Source organism: Pleurodeles waltl, chromosome 3_1 (assembly GCF_031143425.1).
Source record: "Pleurodeles waltl isolate 20211129_DDA chromosome 3_1, aPleWal1.hap1.20221129, whole genome shotgun sequence".
Lineage (NCBI taxonomy): Eukaryota > Metazoa > Chordata > Amphibia > Caudata > Salamandridae > Pleurodeles > Pleurodeles waltl.
In genome coordinates this window covers 1656122847-1656143159 of record NC_090440.1, presented here as the reverse complement: position 1 = coordinate 1656143159, position 20313 = coordinate 1656122847, and the positions used below count along the sequence as shown (strand labels likewise).

General features: G+C 41.9%; 1 protein-coding gene across 1 annotated transcript in view; it reads left to right on the top strand.

Moving 5' to 3' along the window:
* CHRNA1 (cholinergic receptor nicotinic alpha 1 subunit) overlaps nucleotides 1-20313 on the top strand; it is a 148110-nt gene that overhangs the window by 43448 nt on the left and 84349 nt on the right. The window contains exons 2-3 of the mRNA XM_069225388.1: nucleotides 5563-5705; nucleotides 5795-5839. Coding sequence (XP_069081489.1) covers nucleotides 5563-5705; nucleotides 5795-5839 — 188 coding nt within the window. The remainder of the gene's footprint in view (nucleotides 1-5562; nucleotides 5706-5794; nucleotides 5840-20313) is intronic.

The window sequence follows — 20313 nt, the reverse complement described above, 5'->3', positions numbered from 1 at the left end:
TTCTGTGGGTGCATGTTCAGCTTTGGCAGCCGTCACTTTTTGCATTTTATTGCATGTTCTATTCACTTAATCGCCCTATGCCATTCCCCCACCACCACCTCCCGTCATCGCTGCTTGTTTTTTTGTTTTTATAATCTCCCTGTGCCGCCCACACCACCACCTCCCGCTGTTTGTTTTTACTGATCTTCCATCAGGAGAGCACATGTTTTTTCTTACTTTGCCTTGCTATCCCTCTTAACCAGAAATGTAACTGGCTCCCTTACCTGATGGAGTCCTGTACTCAAGGAAATATAGTAACACCATGCATTTCATAGCTATATGTCTTCTTTGAAATCTAGAGAGCAATCACGTTGGTCCTGCAGGATTTGTGCATCTGAATTACCCAAGACGTTTCCATAGATTTCCTTATGTTTAAGTTAGTATGTTTCGCAAGCTAGCAGTCAATGGTATGCCATTCTTCGTTCCATTAAAATACATTCACACATCTGGCTTCACATAGTTCATGAACTAGAGGGAAGCAGAAACGGCGTAGTGGGTCAGGTATATATTTTAACACATACCATTTATTTCATTTCTGAAAATGGCATGCTCTTAATTTCTATCTGGTGGAGGCCCTGAACCCAACACTGCCACTTCATTAAGCCCACCATGTCTCTCTCAGAATGCACTAGAAGCTGTAGTATACAGCATACAAACAAACTCATATCTTCATCTAAAGAAGATCATATATAAGAGGGCAGTCATTTCCTTTCAAAAGTTTCACAATGTCATGACAGCGGAAAGAACCACATATCAGTCAGTTCCCATTGATCACTTGAAAGAAAAGTTGCAGAACCATGAACATGTCAAGTATGATTATTTAGTCACATAGCTTTTAGGTCGAGCCTAGGCAGCGCTTGTGGTGTCTCTTCAAGACATGTTGTATGTACTTTGTGGGCTTACAGCCCGCCCATTGCTTTTTGATTCATCCCTTTGATTGTCCTTTAAAAATGCTAACTTGCTAGTGATGAATCCTTCCTCTTGTTCCTTCCTTTTTGTGGTCTGTTTCCTCCCACAGAGCACCACTCAAGTACTAGTATCTTTACGCTTCTGTGTTTATGTGTTTGTTTTTGGGACTATTTTTTTATTTCTTTCCTGATGGTGTTGCACTGTTTGCTTGCCTTCTGTGGGTGCATGTTCAGCTTTGGCAGCCGTCACTTTTTGCATTTTATTGCATGTTCTATTCACTTAATCGCCCTATGCCATTCCCCCACCACCACCTCCCGTCATCGCTGCTTGTTTTTTTGTTTTTATAATCTCCCTGTGCCGCCCACACCACCACCTCCCGCTGTTTGTTTTTACTGATCTTCCATCAGGAGAGCACATGTTTTTTCTTACTCCGAGTGCCGTTGTAAAGAGATCTGTAAATCACTCTCAACGCGAGACTCAGAAAAAGGCAGTTTCTCGAAATAGCACTACAGTGGAGTGGCGTTGTCTGGAAATCAGAGACAACTGATTACATAAACTACGTACTTAAGATAACAACAAGTTGTGACACATAAGCCAAGTCTACCACTCCCATTTATGCCAATACTGCAAGTTCTGTCTGATGAAAGAATGAAACAACGCTATTAGTTAGAAACAATTTGCATTTTGAGATTGGACGAAGCTGGTGATGACTGAAATGTGTGTTTGATCATGTGGAACATTGCATGCTACACGTCTCCTTGCTAATCGTCCACTTCGACCAATCAGCTTGTCTCTTTGCCTCCTTCATAACCTACTGGGAGGTCCACATTTATTTTGGGGTGGTTCCAGAGATAATGCAGGTCAGTACCTGACGTTTTGATGTGAAGAGGTGTGCTAACACTTTAATATGGGAATGACCGTTTCCAGCACAGTTGTCATGCATTTCCCAGCATCCCAAGATGTGCAGTGTTCTACCAAATGAGGCAAACCCATATGACCCTTAGACCTGGGTAGTTAAACAATAAATACAAATTTGGTCAACCGGGGGAAGTATATGCCTAGACTTCCATGGCATTTATAAATAATTTATTCCAAAGGCTTCTTGCATCTAAAATATAATAGCCTTAGATTAATTCATGTCACTTTTTTTTAATCTTTTATCAAAATAATTTTTCTTTATAAAAACGAAACTTCAATTTTTCAAGAATTGGTGCTCCTAAAACAATGACGCAGTGAAAGTGATTAGTGTGATATTAAAGTGCCAAAGTGTTATATACAATATTTACAAAATGTGGTTAAAAAAACATAAGAAAAAGTGAACTTCAATGAGACCCCTTTATTCCAGGTGTCCTGAAGTCACTTTATATATTTAATCCACATACAATATAGTCAACATTTCGACCCTATGTAAAGACATAAATAATTTGCGGGTCTTCTTCAGGACTGAACAATTCTTCTAGCCAGTAACACCTATTGTTCAGAATTTTTTGACATGGATTTATATAAGTGATTCTTAGTAGTCTACAGAAAACGTATCATCATTTTTGTAAATTTCAGATTTTAACAGCAAATATCCCTTCTAATTGGTCAAACTTCTTAAGCTACGTAGAGTCAAAACTTCATTTAATTTCACCTTAGTCAGCTTTCTCTGTCTGCACTTTGAAAAACAGATGCCGTTTGTAGATGTGCAGTGCACAGAAAGCATTGTACGTCTGTGCCTTTTGCACCGGAAGATGTGCTTAATCTCTGCACCTAGTATCTTGGGATATGTAGTTCTTCTGTACATGTTACTGTGACAATTATAATGTTGCATCTACAATAGGACACAAATGACCTATTTAACCGTTCTTGCCAGCATAGAAAATGAGACAGTGGGGCACTAAGTGAAAAATAATTTCAGTGTTGACACACAGTATTGTGTGGGTTACACAAATTTCTATGTATTCCTGCAAGAATACATACAAATACTTGCCTCCCTCTGTATTTAGTCAATTATTTTTAAGAGCCAGGCCATCTGTGACATTTACAATAAATTGTGCTAATGGGCACTGGAAAGCATGACCTATGCTGTCAAATCCCAGACTTCTAGTCACTCTATGTAATGTTTTACCTCTGCAGTTACCCAAGCAAATTGCAGAATGTGAGACTTTTATTGAGTTTATCCTTAGTAGACCGTATTCAAATGCATCGAACATGCAAGATACTTTTGTTCCAATAAAGACTGTAGGCCTTGTGAATACTGCTTGATGTAAACACCTCAAGTGTGACATAGCATAAGTTAGACTCACATGTTTTGAGATCTTAATGAGATCTTGCACAGAGCAGGCTGGAACCCTTTATGGAGGCAACAGCCACCACAATAAGGAAGCCATATACATTATGGACATTAATACTAGTCTGCTATAAGAGTAGGTGTGCACGTCAATGTTTTCCATTCATGGTAAACACTGCGATGATTTTTAGAAATGTTTCTAATAGTACCATATCTGATTAATTAATTCCATTCCATTTCTTTGAGAAAGCACATTGGCTTAAAGCAAAAGTCAATGGTGCAAATGTATTATATCCTGGCAGCTGATGATTTCAGTATTGCCTGCAAATTATTTAAAAATGATATGCTTATCAACCAAGTTTGCAAATCAACCATTTAAATCACAAATAACAGTATAAATAACAACGTAAATAAATTAACTGTTGATCTTAACAGGCTGTTTCTAAAGAACTCTCTTTACTGCCTCATCCATTTAAAAAACACATACAATCGAAACTCTCTATACACATTCACTACTGTAAGGAAAAAAAACCCTTGCAAAGGTGAGACTTTTTGGCTTTGCCAATGCTTGTTTAGAAGTGATATAGCTGCAGTTTCTCATCAAGGAGACTGCCAATAACTCAAGAAAAAAGCTTCTGCTCAACACCTAGAATAAATGCCTGCCTGGAAAGGAGCCAACAGTGCATTGTCCTCACAAATAGTTTAGCTCCATAAAAAAGCAGACATACTCATTTGACATTTTTCAGATATCAATGATCCAATGATTGTTTCTACAGCAGCGGCTGTGCCACGGCAATCTTTCAGTCCTCCGGGATAATTCTTAAGGCCATAGCGCTGCTGAGGAGATGGACTAGTGCCCCAGATATAGATAGGAGAATTTGCTTCATCAACCTTGCTGGCAGGAATCCACACAAGGTCCGTTATTTCTAGCAACTTAGGCTCTGACTACAAGAATCTCCTCTGGTATCTTGAGTAGCGAGAACAACCCATACAGCTCACATCATGAGCAGACTCTACCGGCTCTGTCTAGTAACCACTTGTAATATAATGCACCCTGCCTTCGGGCTGAAGGCTATTGTAGGGGTGACACAGATATTACAAGCATTGTTTTAGGGGACATGGCACACAAGTGTTTTCAATTTTGGGAGCATCTTGTCATGCAGCTTGCAATAGCAATCTGCATAAAGTTGGTTCTGGGGCCCTCAGAGTGGCACAAGTTGTGCTGCAGCTCTGAGATGCCCTCTTCAGTACCCATGCCCTAGATACCAGGGGTACCATTTACTAGGGACTTAAGGGGGGCTGAAGGCCCTGGTCACTTAAAGATCAAGTGACAAGGTGTCTTATTTTAGGGATAGGAACAATGACACTGGGGACCTGGTCAGCAGGAACCCACTGCACTTCAGTCGAAGTTGCATCTATAAACCAGGCAAAAAGTGGGCGGGTACTGTAACCAGAACCCAGCTCTCTACTATTAATGCAGCTCAGCTGATCTTGAGGTTTGCATGTAATATACTTGTGAAAAAAGTCTCTAGCCTGGTAGATGTGGAATGGGTAGTAGTATTGTATTGTGCTGTATGTGAGCTTCCATGGCCCCTACACATACATATTCAAAGATCGAGAATCTTCAACATCCTTATGAGGTAACCTTGACATATTTGGTAGCTTAACCCTGTAAGGTGTAATGAAGGGCACGAGAAGAAACAACAGACACCAGCCATATCATTTTGAAAATATTACATTGTCAATACCATGAAATCCAGAAAACAATAATAATCCATTACCTTGCAATTTGCTTTTGGTGATAAATTAAAAGCCTATTTTCATAGTCTGTTAATTGTTGATTTCAAAATATTTAAGAAAAACATTTCAAGACAGGCCTAAAGGTGGCATCGAATTTAGTCATGTTGCCTAGTCAACTCAAGTGTTCAAAGGGCTTCGTTTTCATAAGTGTGACCAAGACGCAGGTGGTCCAATAAAGTCTTGTCATCCTTGGATTGGCTAGATAGAGTCTTGTGATTCTGAAGCCTGGGTAAGGAGATCCTCTTACTGGCATAGTCGTTTCTCTTGGTGGATGGATATTCAGTGACAGTAGAAATTCTTCAAAGTACGGACTGGTGAAAAGAGTGTCAGAGAAACCAGTGATGTTCATTGCTGGGGTTCACAAGGCAATTTCCGGATGTGCTTGCAGTTCTTTAGGGATATTTAATTTTCATACTTGGAAGTTTTCAACTGGTAGTCTAGGTGCCTGTTCTCCTTCCCCGTGTTGGTATGGAAGTATAATGACGATTGATGTGAACATATTAATATATGAATGAACCAACTTGTTGTGCTTTTTTCAACAGGACCTGCATTTTGTTCCAAAGATGAAACTCGTCTGGTCTCACATTTATTCGAAAATTACAATAAAGTTGTTCGCCCTGTGAAACATTTCAAGGATGCAGTTGTGATAACAGTTGGGCTTCAGCTTATTCAACTCATTAATGTGGTATGTGGGTGCAAACCTGTTTTTTTTAACAGCGTGCCTCAATTTAGCGTGCCACAGTGACTAACTACATTGTATCTTTCTATCCCTAGGATGAAGTTAACCAGATTGTGACAACCAACGTGCGGCTGAAACAGGTTTATCATTTGAACATTTTATTATTTGACTGCCTCAAAGACATTACAAGTTTTTTTGTTTATTCGCTATTGTTTTATGATTAGCCAGTGGAAAGAGCAAGTAGGCAATCAAGCAGGCAGGTGATCGTCAACCTGCAAGATGGGAGCCTACGAGTTACGCCTCAAGAAAAGTTAAAATGTTATTAGTGGCATTTTACTGACATTTGTAGGAGACAGTGTGTGCCCATGTTCTTGCCTAAAGGACCTTTGACCTTTTGGTGCTGTCACTTTACATACGAAATTGAGGCCACATATACGACCATCAGAGTTAGTGTCGCCAATTTATAATTTTTAGCAAACTCTAATGTACAACAGTGTTTGAGACACTGTTTGTGATTCCCAAATGGGTCACAAGGGACCTACCTCATTAATATTCATGAGGCAGGTCACAATTTGCGGCCCATTGGGATTGGCTGTCCCTCACCAGGATGGTGGCCCGCTGGGGTCAGCAGACGGCCATGTCTGTGACTGCTTATAAGTAAAGCTGTTTTTTTAATGCAGCCCATTTTCCTTAAAGTAAACCGAGATGCATTTCAAACAAAAAAAAAACAAAAAAGTTTTGTTTTAATTTTTTAAGAGTAGCAGTGGTCCATAGGAAAATGTTGGCGCGCCATTCACAAAGGGGAAGGGACCCCTTCCCATTTGGCTTATCACCACTTTGAAATTGGTGGTAATCTGCAAATGTTTTGCAACCGCATTCCGGTCGCAAAACATTTATACATGGCCCTGAGAGTTGCTATTAGGAAGGGATGCCCTTTACAAGCCCCTTCCTAATACCGAATCGCAAAAGCAAAATGTGATTCGCTAACAAGCTACTGAGTCCAATTTTGCCTTTTGTAGATGGCAAAAAGCATTTTACCCATTGCAAATGGACCGAAGGGCCGAGTGCGACCGGTAAAATGCTTTGCATATCTGGCACATAGTTTCTAAAGAGACAGTTTCCATAAATAAACTTGTGCACTGCCGAAGGACAAAAGCTTGAGAGTGACTGGCACGCTTGCTGTGCTGGGGGTGTCACAATGTTCAGTGGTGTTGATATTTTTTTAAGATTATCAAGGAAGATGCTAAGGAAGGAGACCCTTGGTGGAATATAATTGAGAAAAATCAGGATGGGTGGAAAAATATTTTATGATGTATTTCTTAGTGTTTATTTTGATCTTTTGGTCCATCACTTTGTAAATTGCATTTGACATTTTGATGGAATACAGTATGGGGGATAATGCTGTGTGCAACTGCTTTGAATAAGGGGATGCCCTTGATATTTGCTTGATAGCTCAAAAGTAAAGTTAACCTGGGCCTTGAAGATTTTAGGCACACACAGATGAGTTATACCTTCTTATTGATGGGTGCTGGTTTTGTGGTTCATGGTCCAGGCATGGAATTAACATGCATGAACAGGAGTCAGAAAAAATCTCCTTTATATTCCCATGCCTTTATGAGGTAATGGCAGCAGTATCTAAATGTTCTGGGTCAAGTAAGTGAGACTTAAAGACGGGTGTCTTCTATAGAATTTATTGATTACTTGTGTAAATATCAGGTAAACATACAGTTTTTTAATGTAATGGTCATAATGAAGATGTGAAAAAAGCAATGTGTTTTTGATCAAATCACATCATCTGCTCAGATTTGGGGACACAAAGTATCATGTTTTAGTTATATACATTTTTGTGTGCAAGAATGAGCAGATACTAAAGGCGATGGGCGACACATCATACCTAAAGAGAGTTATTAGCCACCTTGCTTATTATATAACTGTACATTATAATGACACATTAACAGAGTGGTAGATACCTGTTGAAACGTTTGAGCCCTCAAAAACATTCTAACTAGGTATTAGACTGTCACATAAATACCGTCCAAGTCCTTCATCGAAATAGAAAGAAAATTACAACTCAAAGGGAAGAACTGGCAAATATTTGAAGCATTAGAATAATTGAAGTGCAACGCTTCAGTCAAAAAAAAAAAATTTTGAAGACAAGATACGTTTGACATTTATAATGGTACAAAACTGTTGTTTGAGTGTGCAGGTGACTGTGAGATAAAACGGTCAAAGCTTCATCCAACTAGTCTACAATTAATGACTGCAGAAGTCCAAAGAAACTGCACCAAATTCCTTGACTATGTAATTCATTGGTTCTCCTTTTACCTTTTCAACCAGCTCCAGTATGTTCAGATGGGCACCTCCAGATCCCAAAAAATCCCATCACCTGTGGAGTCCCCCATTCCATACTGTCCCCTATCATCTTTAGCCACTATAATGGAGTCACTTGGGGCCCTGCTCACATACAACAGCATAAAGATTCATTAATATGCCAATTATACCCAACTCTACTTGAAAGCCTTCTCTGTCTCAGACATTCAAGACCTCAGACACTGCCTGCACACCATCCAGACCTGGATGCACAGCATCGACTTGAAGCTCACCCCAAGTCAGAATTCCTGCTGTTTTCCACAAACAAAGAAAAGACTATAAACCTGGCTCAATGAATTGAACCATGATGGCTTTGAACCCAAATGTATGCCAAATGCCAAGTCATTTGGATTCACCATGGACACCGACCTCACCATCAAAGAACACATTGCAGAAAAGAAGCCCATCTACTCTTGAATCTGGATGGTGGTAACGCCCTGCACTATGGCAACCAAGATTTCACACTGACTCCCCTAAAGGTCATCCCACGTGCCACAAAAAATCCTCATCCAGTGCCTGAAGAAGATGATGACATCACCCCTTCTTGATAGAACTCCCTTGTGAAAGACTCACCTCTTTAAAGAACACTACATCACAATGCATTAATTGTCCACAAACCAGCAACCTCACCTATCACTCTTTGACTTCATACTCCTCATAGCCCATGTACAAAACCCTGCTGCATTTTGGCTCTGTTTATGCTATAGAAATATCACATACATACAGAGATACATACATAATACATACATACATAGAGAGAAGGAAGCCATGGCCAGATGCTCTGGTACATTGTCTGCAGTGACTAGAGGCAGTTATGTTACTTCGGGTACCAAGCATCTGTTTTTTTTGGTCTGGGCTAGTCACTGGAGCAGTCTAAAAAAGACCTATTGTTTTCAATAAATGTGTAGTGGACTTTGGGTCACCCCCTTTGAACTACCTACTTTTTAGCCAGCCTTTCTCAGTCATTGGCTTGGAACTTTGTCAAGCACCTCATGGGTCACTCCAGAGGAGTATTTCTCTTTCCCTTAATGCTATTTGCTGTTTTGATTATATGTTTCCTCCTCAAAGTAAATGCATGCTTTGCAAGGTATGAGAGGGTATTATACTTCTACCTGCCTTGCCCTCTGTTGGCTCCTCGTTGCTAATATGTTGCTAACACATGCAGGAGCTGGAATGCTCAAGCTCACACTTGTGCATGCACACCTATACTTGCTATAGCTCATTAATACCAGACCATTGGCATTGACAGTGCTTGTTTATGTAAAAAAACGACTGAAGCACCTACAATTATATAGTTGATAAGTTTGCCTGCACTATAGCTGAAACTTTGGCTGCACTATACTGAAGGATTTTTTACAGTACCGATACACAGGCAAGTTAGTGCTATCCTGAAGATTCTAAGGTTACTTGGTCTAAAGAGTGTAGTGGTCTTTTCTGAAAAAAAAAAAGATTATAAATACGCATTTGTTTCTACTTGCCATTTCGATTTAATATACTTATTACACAGTATAACTTCACGGTACATATAACAATTATCTCCATACTACACAGCGATACAGCATGTTAATCTCATTTAAAATAAAGTTAAAATGTTTTATATATTACAACACACAAAGCTAGCTTTTTTGAGGCATCAGATAATAGTGGCATGAGCTAGTCGTAGTCATCATAATCACTTGTGAAATTCATGCAAACACAAATTATCTTACTATGTGATTATTTCCTAAAAATGCCATATTGATGGGAGTTGGGGGCATACCAGTGTACACAAAAATACGTCATTTGAGGTCACAGTATTTACTGTGAATATTGTAAAGAAAAATAATTCCACTGTAACAAGAATATAGCCATTTAACAAAAATGGTAGCACCATACATTAAAAATCAAAAATATGAACTATTAACCATTACAATAGTTTTGCACATGTTTTATGTCGTAAAGCACTGGTAGTTCCCATTACTCCGAATACCCTGTTTCTCGTCCCAATACTTACGTCATTAAAGTAAGTTTTGGGACGAGAAATAGGGGTGAGGAGGTAATAACATTATCGCAGTGATTTATTGACACATAGCATATTTATATTTATATATATATTGTGTTCCTTTAACACCGACAACAGGTTTTAGAAAGTCCGCAGGTTGTGAGAACGGCAGCTGAAGCTGGATTGATTGCTTCGTGACTTTTATTACAAGGACGTTTTACTATTGTAAACCGGAAACATCAAGGCCCATATTTATACTCGGTTTGCGCTCAATTAGCATTATTTTTTTTACGCTAATTCAGCGCAAACCTAACTCCATATTTATTCTTTGGCGCTAGACAAGTCTAGCTCCAAAGTTAAGTTATGGAGTTAACGTCGTTTTCTGGACGGAAAAACCTACCTTGCGTCAATGAGATGCAAGGTAGGCGTTCCCATCCAGAAAAGGATGATATGGCCTTTGCGCCATATTTTTCCCAGTGCCAAAATCCAGCACGGGGGAATGGGGGCCTTAAATAATGGTGCTAAGCTTGCTTAGTGCCATTATTTAACTCCTGGGTATGGGCAGGCGTAAGGGGACCTGTAGGCATATTTCCATGGTCAGAGACCATGGAAATTGCCCACAGGTGCCTTTCCCTGGCCCCAGGGACACCCGCACCCACCCCTACCCACACCCAGGAGAACACCTAAGGATGGGGGATCCATCCCGGGTAAGTCCTTGTAAGTATATATATTTTTTTCTCCAACACCGCTCAGTGGCCCTGACTTGGGGCTCCCTGCACGGCGCTTGTCACCTGGGCATGGCCATTGGGGTGGTGGGCATGGCTCCTGTCTGTACTAAGACAGGAGCCATGTCCACGGGGGTTGTGCGCCAGATAATGGCGCTACACTGCTTAGAGGCAATTTTTCTGCCTCTGAACAGTGTAGCGCCATAATTCAACGCACAAGCCCTGGTTTCCCCTACGCCTCCCCAGCCCTGTTAGCATCCTTTCCAAGGACGCTGACAGGGCATTTGCGCCGACTAGTGCCATACTATAAATATGGCGTCTGGCCAGCGTCTTGGAATGGCGCTAGCGATCCTATACTTTTTCACGCAAAACTGCGCTAATGCAGTTTTGCATGAAAAAGTATAAATCTGCCCCCAAATGTCACGCTGTAGATGTACGGCTTTGCATTAGACACCAACACATCGCAATGCGATTAAAATAGTAACCCAGTGCTAGAGAAGGCTTAGTGACGTAGGGATCACAGGATAGGGTTCACATACTTCTCTGCTCCCTCTCATAGGGTGACCAGATTTTGAGGAGCAAAAACCAGGACAGGTCAGTCATAAAAGAAGGACTAAAGATTTTACTCTCACTTTTATATCTGGCCTGTCCCTTTTTTTGCGTAGCTTTGTGAATGTGTGCCTATACATATGTGTGTGTTTATATATATATATATCGATATATATATATAAACACACTCACACACACATGCACACGTTCACAAGACTACATATATAAAATTTGCTATGAGTTGACCTCCCACCCTACACCACCAACCCGCCCCCACCCCCCTCTATCTGCTTCCTACTCATCTCTCTGCTGGGAGCAGACAGGGGACAGTGTTGCCTGACAGTAACAGAAACATTACTTTAATTATTTCATACTTTACTTATGCATCCCTACATGACCTGAGCTTTGTCCCAAAAACCGGGACATTTATTTAATGATCTGACCTTTGTCCCAAAAACCGGGGCATTTGTTTAAAATTAAGAGAAGCGTCGGGAAACCGGGACAGTCCTCTAAAAACCGGGTCTGTCCGGGGAAATCCGGGACATCTAGTCACCCTACCCTTTCACCCAGACATGCTTGTGTTGTACGTATAAACATATCACTGCACCGTGACATTCCATATAAACAAACAAGACTTTGGAAGAAATATTTTTTTTTAAAATTTGAACTCCAGGCCGCATGCCAGCCTCTTTTTAGCGTCTTTAAAAAAAAACATTTTTATTATCTTATGTTGCATTACAAACTACCTGAAGTACATCTGTTACATTGCACTATTCAGATTAATGTATCTTGACAATATTACATGAGGAGTCTTCATACATATCAATACACTCATCACTGGAGAGCACCCACTGAAGGCATTCAAAGCAACCTTATATAAACCTGGTGATTCTATGGAGGAGTCTGCAGAGGTATTTTCTGCCATTGAATCCACTCAGTACTTTCAGTCAGAATTATTTATCTGGTCAACTATTTGTGCCTCTACGGAATGTGGGATTATATGTCTGCTAAGAGGCAGGTCAAACCTGCCAATCTCATTTCTGGAAATCGAGGTCACAGTTACATCGCAAATGCGGGAAAGTCCGGTTTCCTCTTCTCTCTTTTGGTCTCCATATGCAGCACCTTGCTGTCACATTCAGCATTTTTTTAACACCTTCTGCTTACTCAGACTGAGTATTTCTGGTCCCTCCAACTCATTGTGATTTGATATTTCTCATAGACTAGGGGCAAATCCATGAATCTGTTAGTAACAATCTCTCTATTGAGACGCCCAAATAGCCCTAGATTCTGGTGTTTGCTCTCTACTTCAGTCAGTTAAGGAGTCTAGTGGCATTCTCCTTGTAGTATAACAGGAAAGGGCAGTTCCAGAACATAAAATAGTACTCCAGTAATCCAGATAGTAATCCAGATCTACTTCCTGACATGTTGGGCAATATGCTTGTGTGCTTGTGTAGGATCTGTTGATCTTGAGTGTTATAAATGCCTTATGTTGGTAGTAAAAATATATTCATCTGAATTTGGCGTTTCTGAAAATTTTGAGGGCATAACCGAACATAGGGCCAGATGTACGAAAAAAGCAATTTGCGAGTTGCAAATTGCGAGTCCCTGCGACTCGCAATTTGCAACTCGCAAATTGCTATGCAGTACGGTGTCTCAGACACCGACTGCAACTCGCAATGGGGTCGCAATGACCCACCTCATGAATATTCATGAGGTGGGTCGCAAATTGCGGCCCCATTGCGAGTATAGGCACTCGCTAACATGGAGGCCTGCTGTAGTCAGCAGGCCTCCATGTTAGCGACCTGCTTGTCAATAAAGCAGGTTTTTTTTTTTTAAAGTGTAGCCCGTTTTCCCTAAGGGAAAACGAGCTGCACTTTAAAAAAATCCGAAACCTTTAGTTTCGGTTTTTCAGGGCAGGGAGTGGTCCCTTGGACCACTCCCTGCCCTGAAAAATTAATATCTGGTCCAGTCACAAAGGGGAAGGGGTCCCATGGGGACCCCTTCCCGTTTGCGACTGGGTTACCATCCACTTCAAGTGGATGGTAACTGCGAGTCCATTTGCGGCCGCTTTCGCGGCCGCAAATGGAATTGCATACCAGTGCGAGTCGCTAATAGGAAGGGAACACCCCTTCCTATTAGCGAGTCGGAAATGCATTTTGCGAGTCGGATCCGACTCGCAAAATGCATTTCTGCATAGCAAACCCACGTTTGCGAGTCGCAAACGGCGATTTTCGCCGTTTGCGACTCGCAAACTGGTTGCTACATCTGGCCCATATATCCTTATTTCGTTACTGATAGATTTACTGATGTCCAAAGTCCACTTACCTGTCTAGCGAATATTTGGACTGCTCAACTACTTCGCTATACATAAGTGTTACTGCTTTGTTCCTACCACTGGTGGTGCAAAATTTTCGGAGTCCCTAGTGTACTAGTGGCTCATTATACCCAGTCTTACAGGACTTTTTGTATTGCAGCGCTAATTGAGCTGTGTAAAAGGAAGTGTCTCCAATAGCTTATGATCTCTTAACACTTCCCTAAAATCTTATAGTGTCCTTCCCGCTTTGTTTCTATTGCTTTGTCTAGCCATGGTTGTGCCCGCTCCAGTCTCCCTTATATTGTAGGACCTGTATGCTCACTAGTGGAAGTTTAGTAGTATGTGGTACAAGTGTGTGCCCAGCACAATTTTACCTTTCTCAGTTGACTTGGTGTTCCCTCTGTCTCGCCTCTCGGTCTTAGTTGTTAATAGGATACATTACAGGTGGGGTTTCGGCTATTTGTTTTCTTGTGAATTACATTTTCTCGTCCATTTCACTGCTCATTGCATCTGGGCTACTAGATTGTAAACTCCTTAACCCTCAACAGCTATCCCGCCTTCATTCACAGGGAGTCAGACTTTGAATAATGTTGTTCTATTTATTAGTACCCCCAATTCAGTACTAGTATAGTGTTGATATCCATAAATAATTCCTTTGGTATTCTGATCGGCAAAAATGTGAAGCAATGCCATAATTTTCAAAAGGAGCAATCTCTCTGCTAGAAAGTGGTAATGTGTTCCAGAACGTTAACCCTCCTCTTTGCCCCTCTATAGCCGGATTTATGTTCCCATTTAGTAGATCTACTATGGATCTGTAAATTTGTACACCCGGGTATCACATCATAGTTGATTCCCACTTCAGCCAAGAAGCCAAATCAGATAATTCTTTATCTTCTAAGATCCTGTGGGCTGGTAATATGCTGCATTTACTCCAGTTAACTCGATCTGGAGACCTCCCGACAATGTTCTAGGGCTCCTCTATCCCCTTCTGTGTGTATGTGTGCTTCATTTAAGAAAAGCAACACGTTTCTGCATAGAGTCACATTTGGTTGCTTATACCCGTGATTGTGATGCCTTTAGATGAGTTCTCCTATCTCAACAAGCTCAGCAATGGTTCCACCACAATGGCGTAACGTTGCGGAGATGGCACCTCTTGCATGTCCCCTACTGACTGTGAACACTTAAATTATTTGCCCTGTTCAAGGAAATGGCAGGAGTCTAGCAGCTAGTATTTTACTCAGCGCATCATAGTCATTGTTGAGCTTGAGAGGGGCCTGTATGATGCCATTTCTGTTTTGTGTTCACTCACGTTTGGGAGAGGCACCATCACCGCCTCTCCAACTGTGGGTGGTGACTGCACTCATTTCTCACAATACGGTATGTCTGAGTGAGAACCTGAGTTAGTTGATCAGTGTATGCTGCATACAATTCTACAAGAAGGACATCAGATCCCGTTGTTTTCAACTTTGCCATACTCATTAATGCAACCTTGATTTAATTTTCCATAATATCTTCCCCTAAGGATTCTGTTTCGTCAGGAGATGCTTCTGTAATTCCTGACTCTTGTATACAATTTTGCACCAAGTGATCATATGTGCCATCTTGTACTGCAGTGAAGACGCTACTTATTATGCTTTAGAAATATTCCCTTTTTATTTGGTCACTCGATAGCCATGCCAAAAATCATCCTGCGCTGTCACACCTGTCATGGGTCTTTGCTTTATATTCTTTATACGTCGAAGCACCTAAGTGTGTCAGGGAGGTAGGCTAACCTTTCCTTCTGCCTCCGGTTTTCGAGTCTTTCGGTATTATTTCTTGCTTTCCATGACTGATACCAGCATCGGCCTAATTCCACTCTTGTTTTAATGCAGTGTCTGTGTATGACTGTTTTCAAAGCTTCCCATTAAACTAAGATTGATCATGCTGTGACCTTTCCCCCCAATATAATTTTGAATTGTCATGGTTAATGATTGTTTAAACTTATGATCTTCTAATGCCTTTGTTTTTAGTTTACAAACAGGAATGGTCACCCTCGTTGTGCCCCACCTTGATTTTAGGAGTAATGGGTTATGCTCTAAGAAAGTTGTAGATAAATAATCAACTTGGTCTACTGTTGGATGTATTTATGAGTTACATACAAATGTGTCTAGTCTAGCATGTAGGTCGTGCATGCCAGAACATTTGTAATACTCATTATTTGAGCGATGGGCCCTCCAGGAGTCTTTCAAGTCCCTCTGTGTCAGCCTTGTAGTAAGTACTCAAGCTGTCTTTATCATCGCTGATGTAGGTAGCAGATGTGAGATCTATCCATATTTACATTCGCCACGCAATTAAAGTCACCATATAGAGCCTAGAATGGATTCTTTAAGCACATAACTTGGAAGGGGAAAAACACAGACGAAACCCAGAAATGGCTAGTAAACTGCTTTCGGCAGACGGGTACAGTTATGGGTTTGTAGGAGTGGGATAACTTAGGAATCTCAATGTTAGGAAGAATATAACTACCTCCAATACCATGAAATCCTTAGAGGAACTGAGTGAGAAGCTTTGTCTAGAGATTTCTCAATTCTTTCATTACCTAAGCCTGCAATACGCAATTATGCTACATTTAGCAACCAACACAGAGATAGCTGAATTTAACCCCTTGGAGGCCAAGCTTTCCACTTATCAATTACCCCCTTGGGCCGAATACTGGTACTATAAAGATCCCTTGCCATAAACACACCCAACACTTTCTAAACACTTGGGCAAGATTGGGAAAAAGAACTGAGCCTACTTGATGACGAGGACTGGACCTTCACTTTGATGGCCACTAGCAAATCAGCAGAGTCTACTCAATAGCATTTTATACTCTTTAAATATCTACACCAGATTTACTTGACTTGCAGAATATTTGATCCTTTCTCGGGGGAATAAGAGATACATAACAAACAGCAGTTGGCTGACCAGTAGACTAAAGGCCGAAATTCCTCTATTAAATAAATATATGAAGATTTGACAAACACTGGAAAGATCCTGCTCCATCTGTACCTTGTTGTTGGGAAAAGGGGCATTGCCCAGAATTGTAGAAACACAGATTCCCCCCACGAAAGTCAATATGGAAAGCCAGTTTACACATGTGCTATATCTTGGAAATACTGACATGTGTGGCACGTAGATACACCCGGAAGCACGGTAGGGTATGGAACACTTGGTTTCATTTCGAAAAGATGTTGGGCCATAACAAGGAGGGAAGTACTCCTTCCATCCTATTTGATGCTGAGCCTGTGTGTAAAACACTCTAGGAGAGCAGTATGCCAGATTGTTTATCAGAGTTGAACCACCTGCAATGTTGGAGTGGAGCTGAGATAAGCTTGGGGTGGGATGGGTGATGAGGGTTATGTCCATGTTCATCTACCTATAATGTCTGTGCTGAAAGTGCCAATAAAAAGAGTGTTTAAAAAAAGTTCCCATCCACAAATAATGGATGGTGAGCCAAATTTGTGAGATGGATCAATATTTCTTTCAGGAGTGTGGGTTGGCCAACATTGAACGCATATATATTTATTATTGCAGTATATTTCCCATCTAGTCTAACTGTGACCATAATGTATTACCCCTCCTTGTCTTTCATCGCTGCTCTAATAGAGAATGATACTCCCAGATGATGCCATAGCAATACTGCCACAGCACTAGCTGAGTAGCAGGTGTCCTTTCCATTGCTTTAAAGTGCAACATCGGTGTAGTCCTTTCATATTCCAAGTGAGGATTTAAATTTTCATATGATCTCTACTCATTTTAAGATTACTGTCAAGGCTCCTGGGATCATCATAATTCTAAACCCTGCAATGTATAGAGGATCCCCTTCATGGTGTTGTCTTCAGTAGACCCCAGCAAGCTTTGTGCTGTTTCCCTGTACATGTTACCCCGGGATCTCTGCAATTGCAGAACAGTTAACATCCCCAGCCATCACCCCCAGGATTGAAAGGCAACGGGCTCCTATCCATTCTTAACTCAACATTTGTTTTTATGTTCCTCAGCAGCTAGCTAGGGGGCAACACGGGTTATACTGTGCCCTGTCTCCCAGGTGACCCCTCACAATCCAGTCAATATGGTCCTTAGGAGAGTCAGACATTTCATCGGAAGGCTCATTGGTTCGACCCTTTTGCTAAAGTTTCTTTCTCGTTTTCAATGCATGTCATCAGTGGTGCGCAAAGCCAATTTAGGCATTTACTGTCCTCCCCCAGAGTATTGTGATTGATCTGAGTAAGAGTTCATTTATTCCCCCGCTGTGTCCATGGTTTACCCCGCTGTTATGTTCTCTCGAACCCTTGCTGCTGCTGACACAGTTCTCTCTCTGTAATGTTGCACTTGCAGATGTGGTGTACTCTTGGGGTAGCTTCCTTGCTCCTAGAGTTTTTGTGACATTGTGTTCGAAATCTGCCACCTTCAAGTTGAGTGAATTTCTCAGCCAAGTCCCATGTTATCTGTTTTTTTTTAAAAAGTATGGCACCCAGTTAGTCCATTGTCTTCATTTCATGGGGTTCCAATTGGAAGGTTGTGAAAGAACCAACAACGGTCCTGCTCCCCTGTATTCTCTGATCTGCATGCACAGCTTCTTTCATCATGAAGTGCCTAACTGTTGGAAATGGCCTTTTTTCAGGGTTATCCCCAAACTTTTTGCCTCTGATATCCTGTTTTTGACTGTGTGCTGCATTCTGTTTTTACTCGCTTTAGGACTCTGGGCACTTTACCACTGCTGACCAGTGCTAAAGTGCAAGTGCTCCCTGTCTAAATTGTATTGGTGATTGGTTTATCTATGATTGGCATATTTGATTTACTAGTAAGTCTCTAGTAAGGTGCACTATGTGTGCCCAGGACGTGTGTATCAAATGCTACTAGTGGGCCTGCATCACTGATTGTGCCACCTACATTAGTAGCCCTGTAAACATGTCTCAGGCCTGCCTCTGCAAGGTGTGTGTGTGCAGTTTTAAACTACCATTTCGACCTGGCAAGTGCACCCATTTGCCAGGCACAAACCTTCCCCTTTATTACCTGTATATTACCCCTAAAGTGGGCCCAAGGTAGCCCCATGGGAAGGGTAGAGGGATTTAAAAGGTAGAACATGTAATGGTGTGTTTTACATGTCATGACAGTGAAATACTTCTAAATTCATTTTTCACTATTGCAAGGGCTATCTCTCCCAGAGGGTAAAATTGGAATTAGATTGAAATATCGTTCAAGTGTAGATTCCCATTGGGAGCAGATAGAGATGTGTAGCTTGGGGTCTTTGAACTCACAATTTAAAAATACATCTTTTGGTGAAGTTGGTTTTTGAACTGTGAGTTGCACTTTTAGAAAGGGGGCATTCTCTTGCTTAACCATTCTGTGCCTCTACCTGTCTGCTGAATACACGTCTTGAGTCAGGATGACTGTTGGGCTGTTGTGCATTCACACAAAGGGAGCTGAGGTGTGCCCTGCATATCCTGATGGCCCATCAACAGGTTGATGGGTCTTCCTGAACTAGAGTGGTGGAAGTAGCTGAAACTTGCACCTGAATAGGGCTGTGTCGGTCCACACACAAACAGTCTCTAACCCCCTGGAGTGTGTCTGGGGCCAGGGTAGGGAAAGGTAGGGTCTTGTGCACTACAAAGACTTCTCTGAAGTTTGCTTACTTCAAAGACAGAAATGGGTGTAAGTACTGGACCTCTGACACCACATAGAACCCTTCTGGACTGAGGAAATTCTGCCAGGAGGAAGCGCTGGATGCTGTAGGAGGCACTGCCAATCTGTCTGTTGCGTTGTTGTGCTGACCTGCTGCTTGCTGCTTATGTCCTGGAAGTGAAAGGACTGGACTTGGCTTTCAGCATCCTGCTTCCAAAGATTCACTAAGGGCTTGGACTGAGCTTGCCTCCTGTTATGAAGTCTCAGAACATCAAAGACTTCACCAGCCAGTGCCTGGGTTCTCTTTCTGAGAGTTTTTGACTTGACAAGTAGTGCTCAGTCCAGTTCCTGGGCCCTTGGGAGTGAGTTCTGGTGCAAGAAGGAAGAAACTAGTGCATCGACTTTGAGAATGACTTCGAAACTGGCGTCGCACTCTGGCTCCGCGCCGCTGCCTGCACTAGAGTCGTGGTCCCTGCTGAGTGCAACGACCGTGACCTGCAATGAGGCCCGACGTCACCGCAGGGCCTCTGAAGTCCCGTCACAGCATGAGTCCGAAGTGCTGTGTCACCGACGTCCATGGCACCCGACTCCTACTCCGCAGCAGCACCTGTGGCCCCATGCTGTGGTCGCGACACCGCAAAGTCGACGTCACACGTATTGACCTGCTGGATTCATCAACCCCTCCTTGTCCTAAGGAACTGCCACCACTATGCCAAAAGTGCATCACCTCCCTTGCAACCGTAATACACCAATGCCTCACTTCTCTTGCCTAGCAGTAAGGAACTAACACCTCACCTCCCCGGTGGCATGAAGGAACCGATGCCACACTGGCTCCTGGCACCCTGCAACATCTTTGTTTCCTCAAGGTACTGTAACCAGTGTCTATAGGACTCCGTAGCCGGCCTGTGCTCCCTTGCAGGTGGTGCCAGAATGCTGGAAGCCACTCTTTGAAGCCGTTGTTATAGCCCCAGTTGGCGCTATGTGTTTGTAAGTGCTATACTATATTTAATTGTTGAAAATTCATATCTTTAC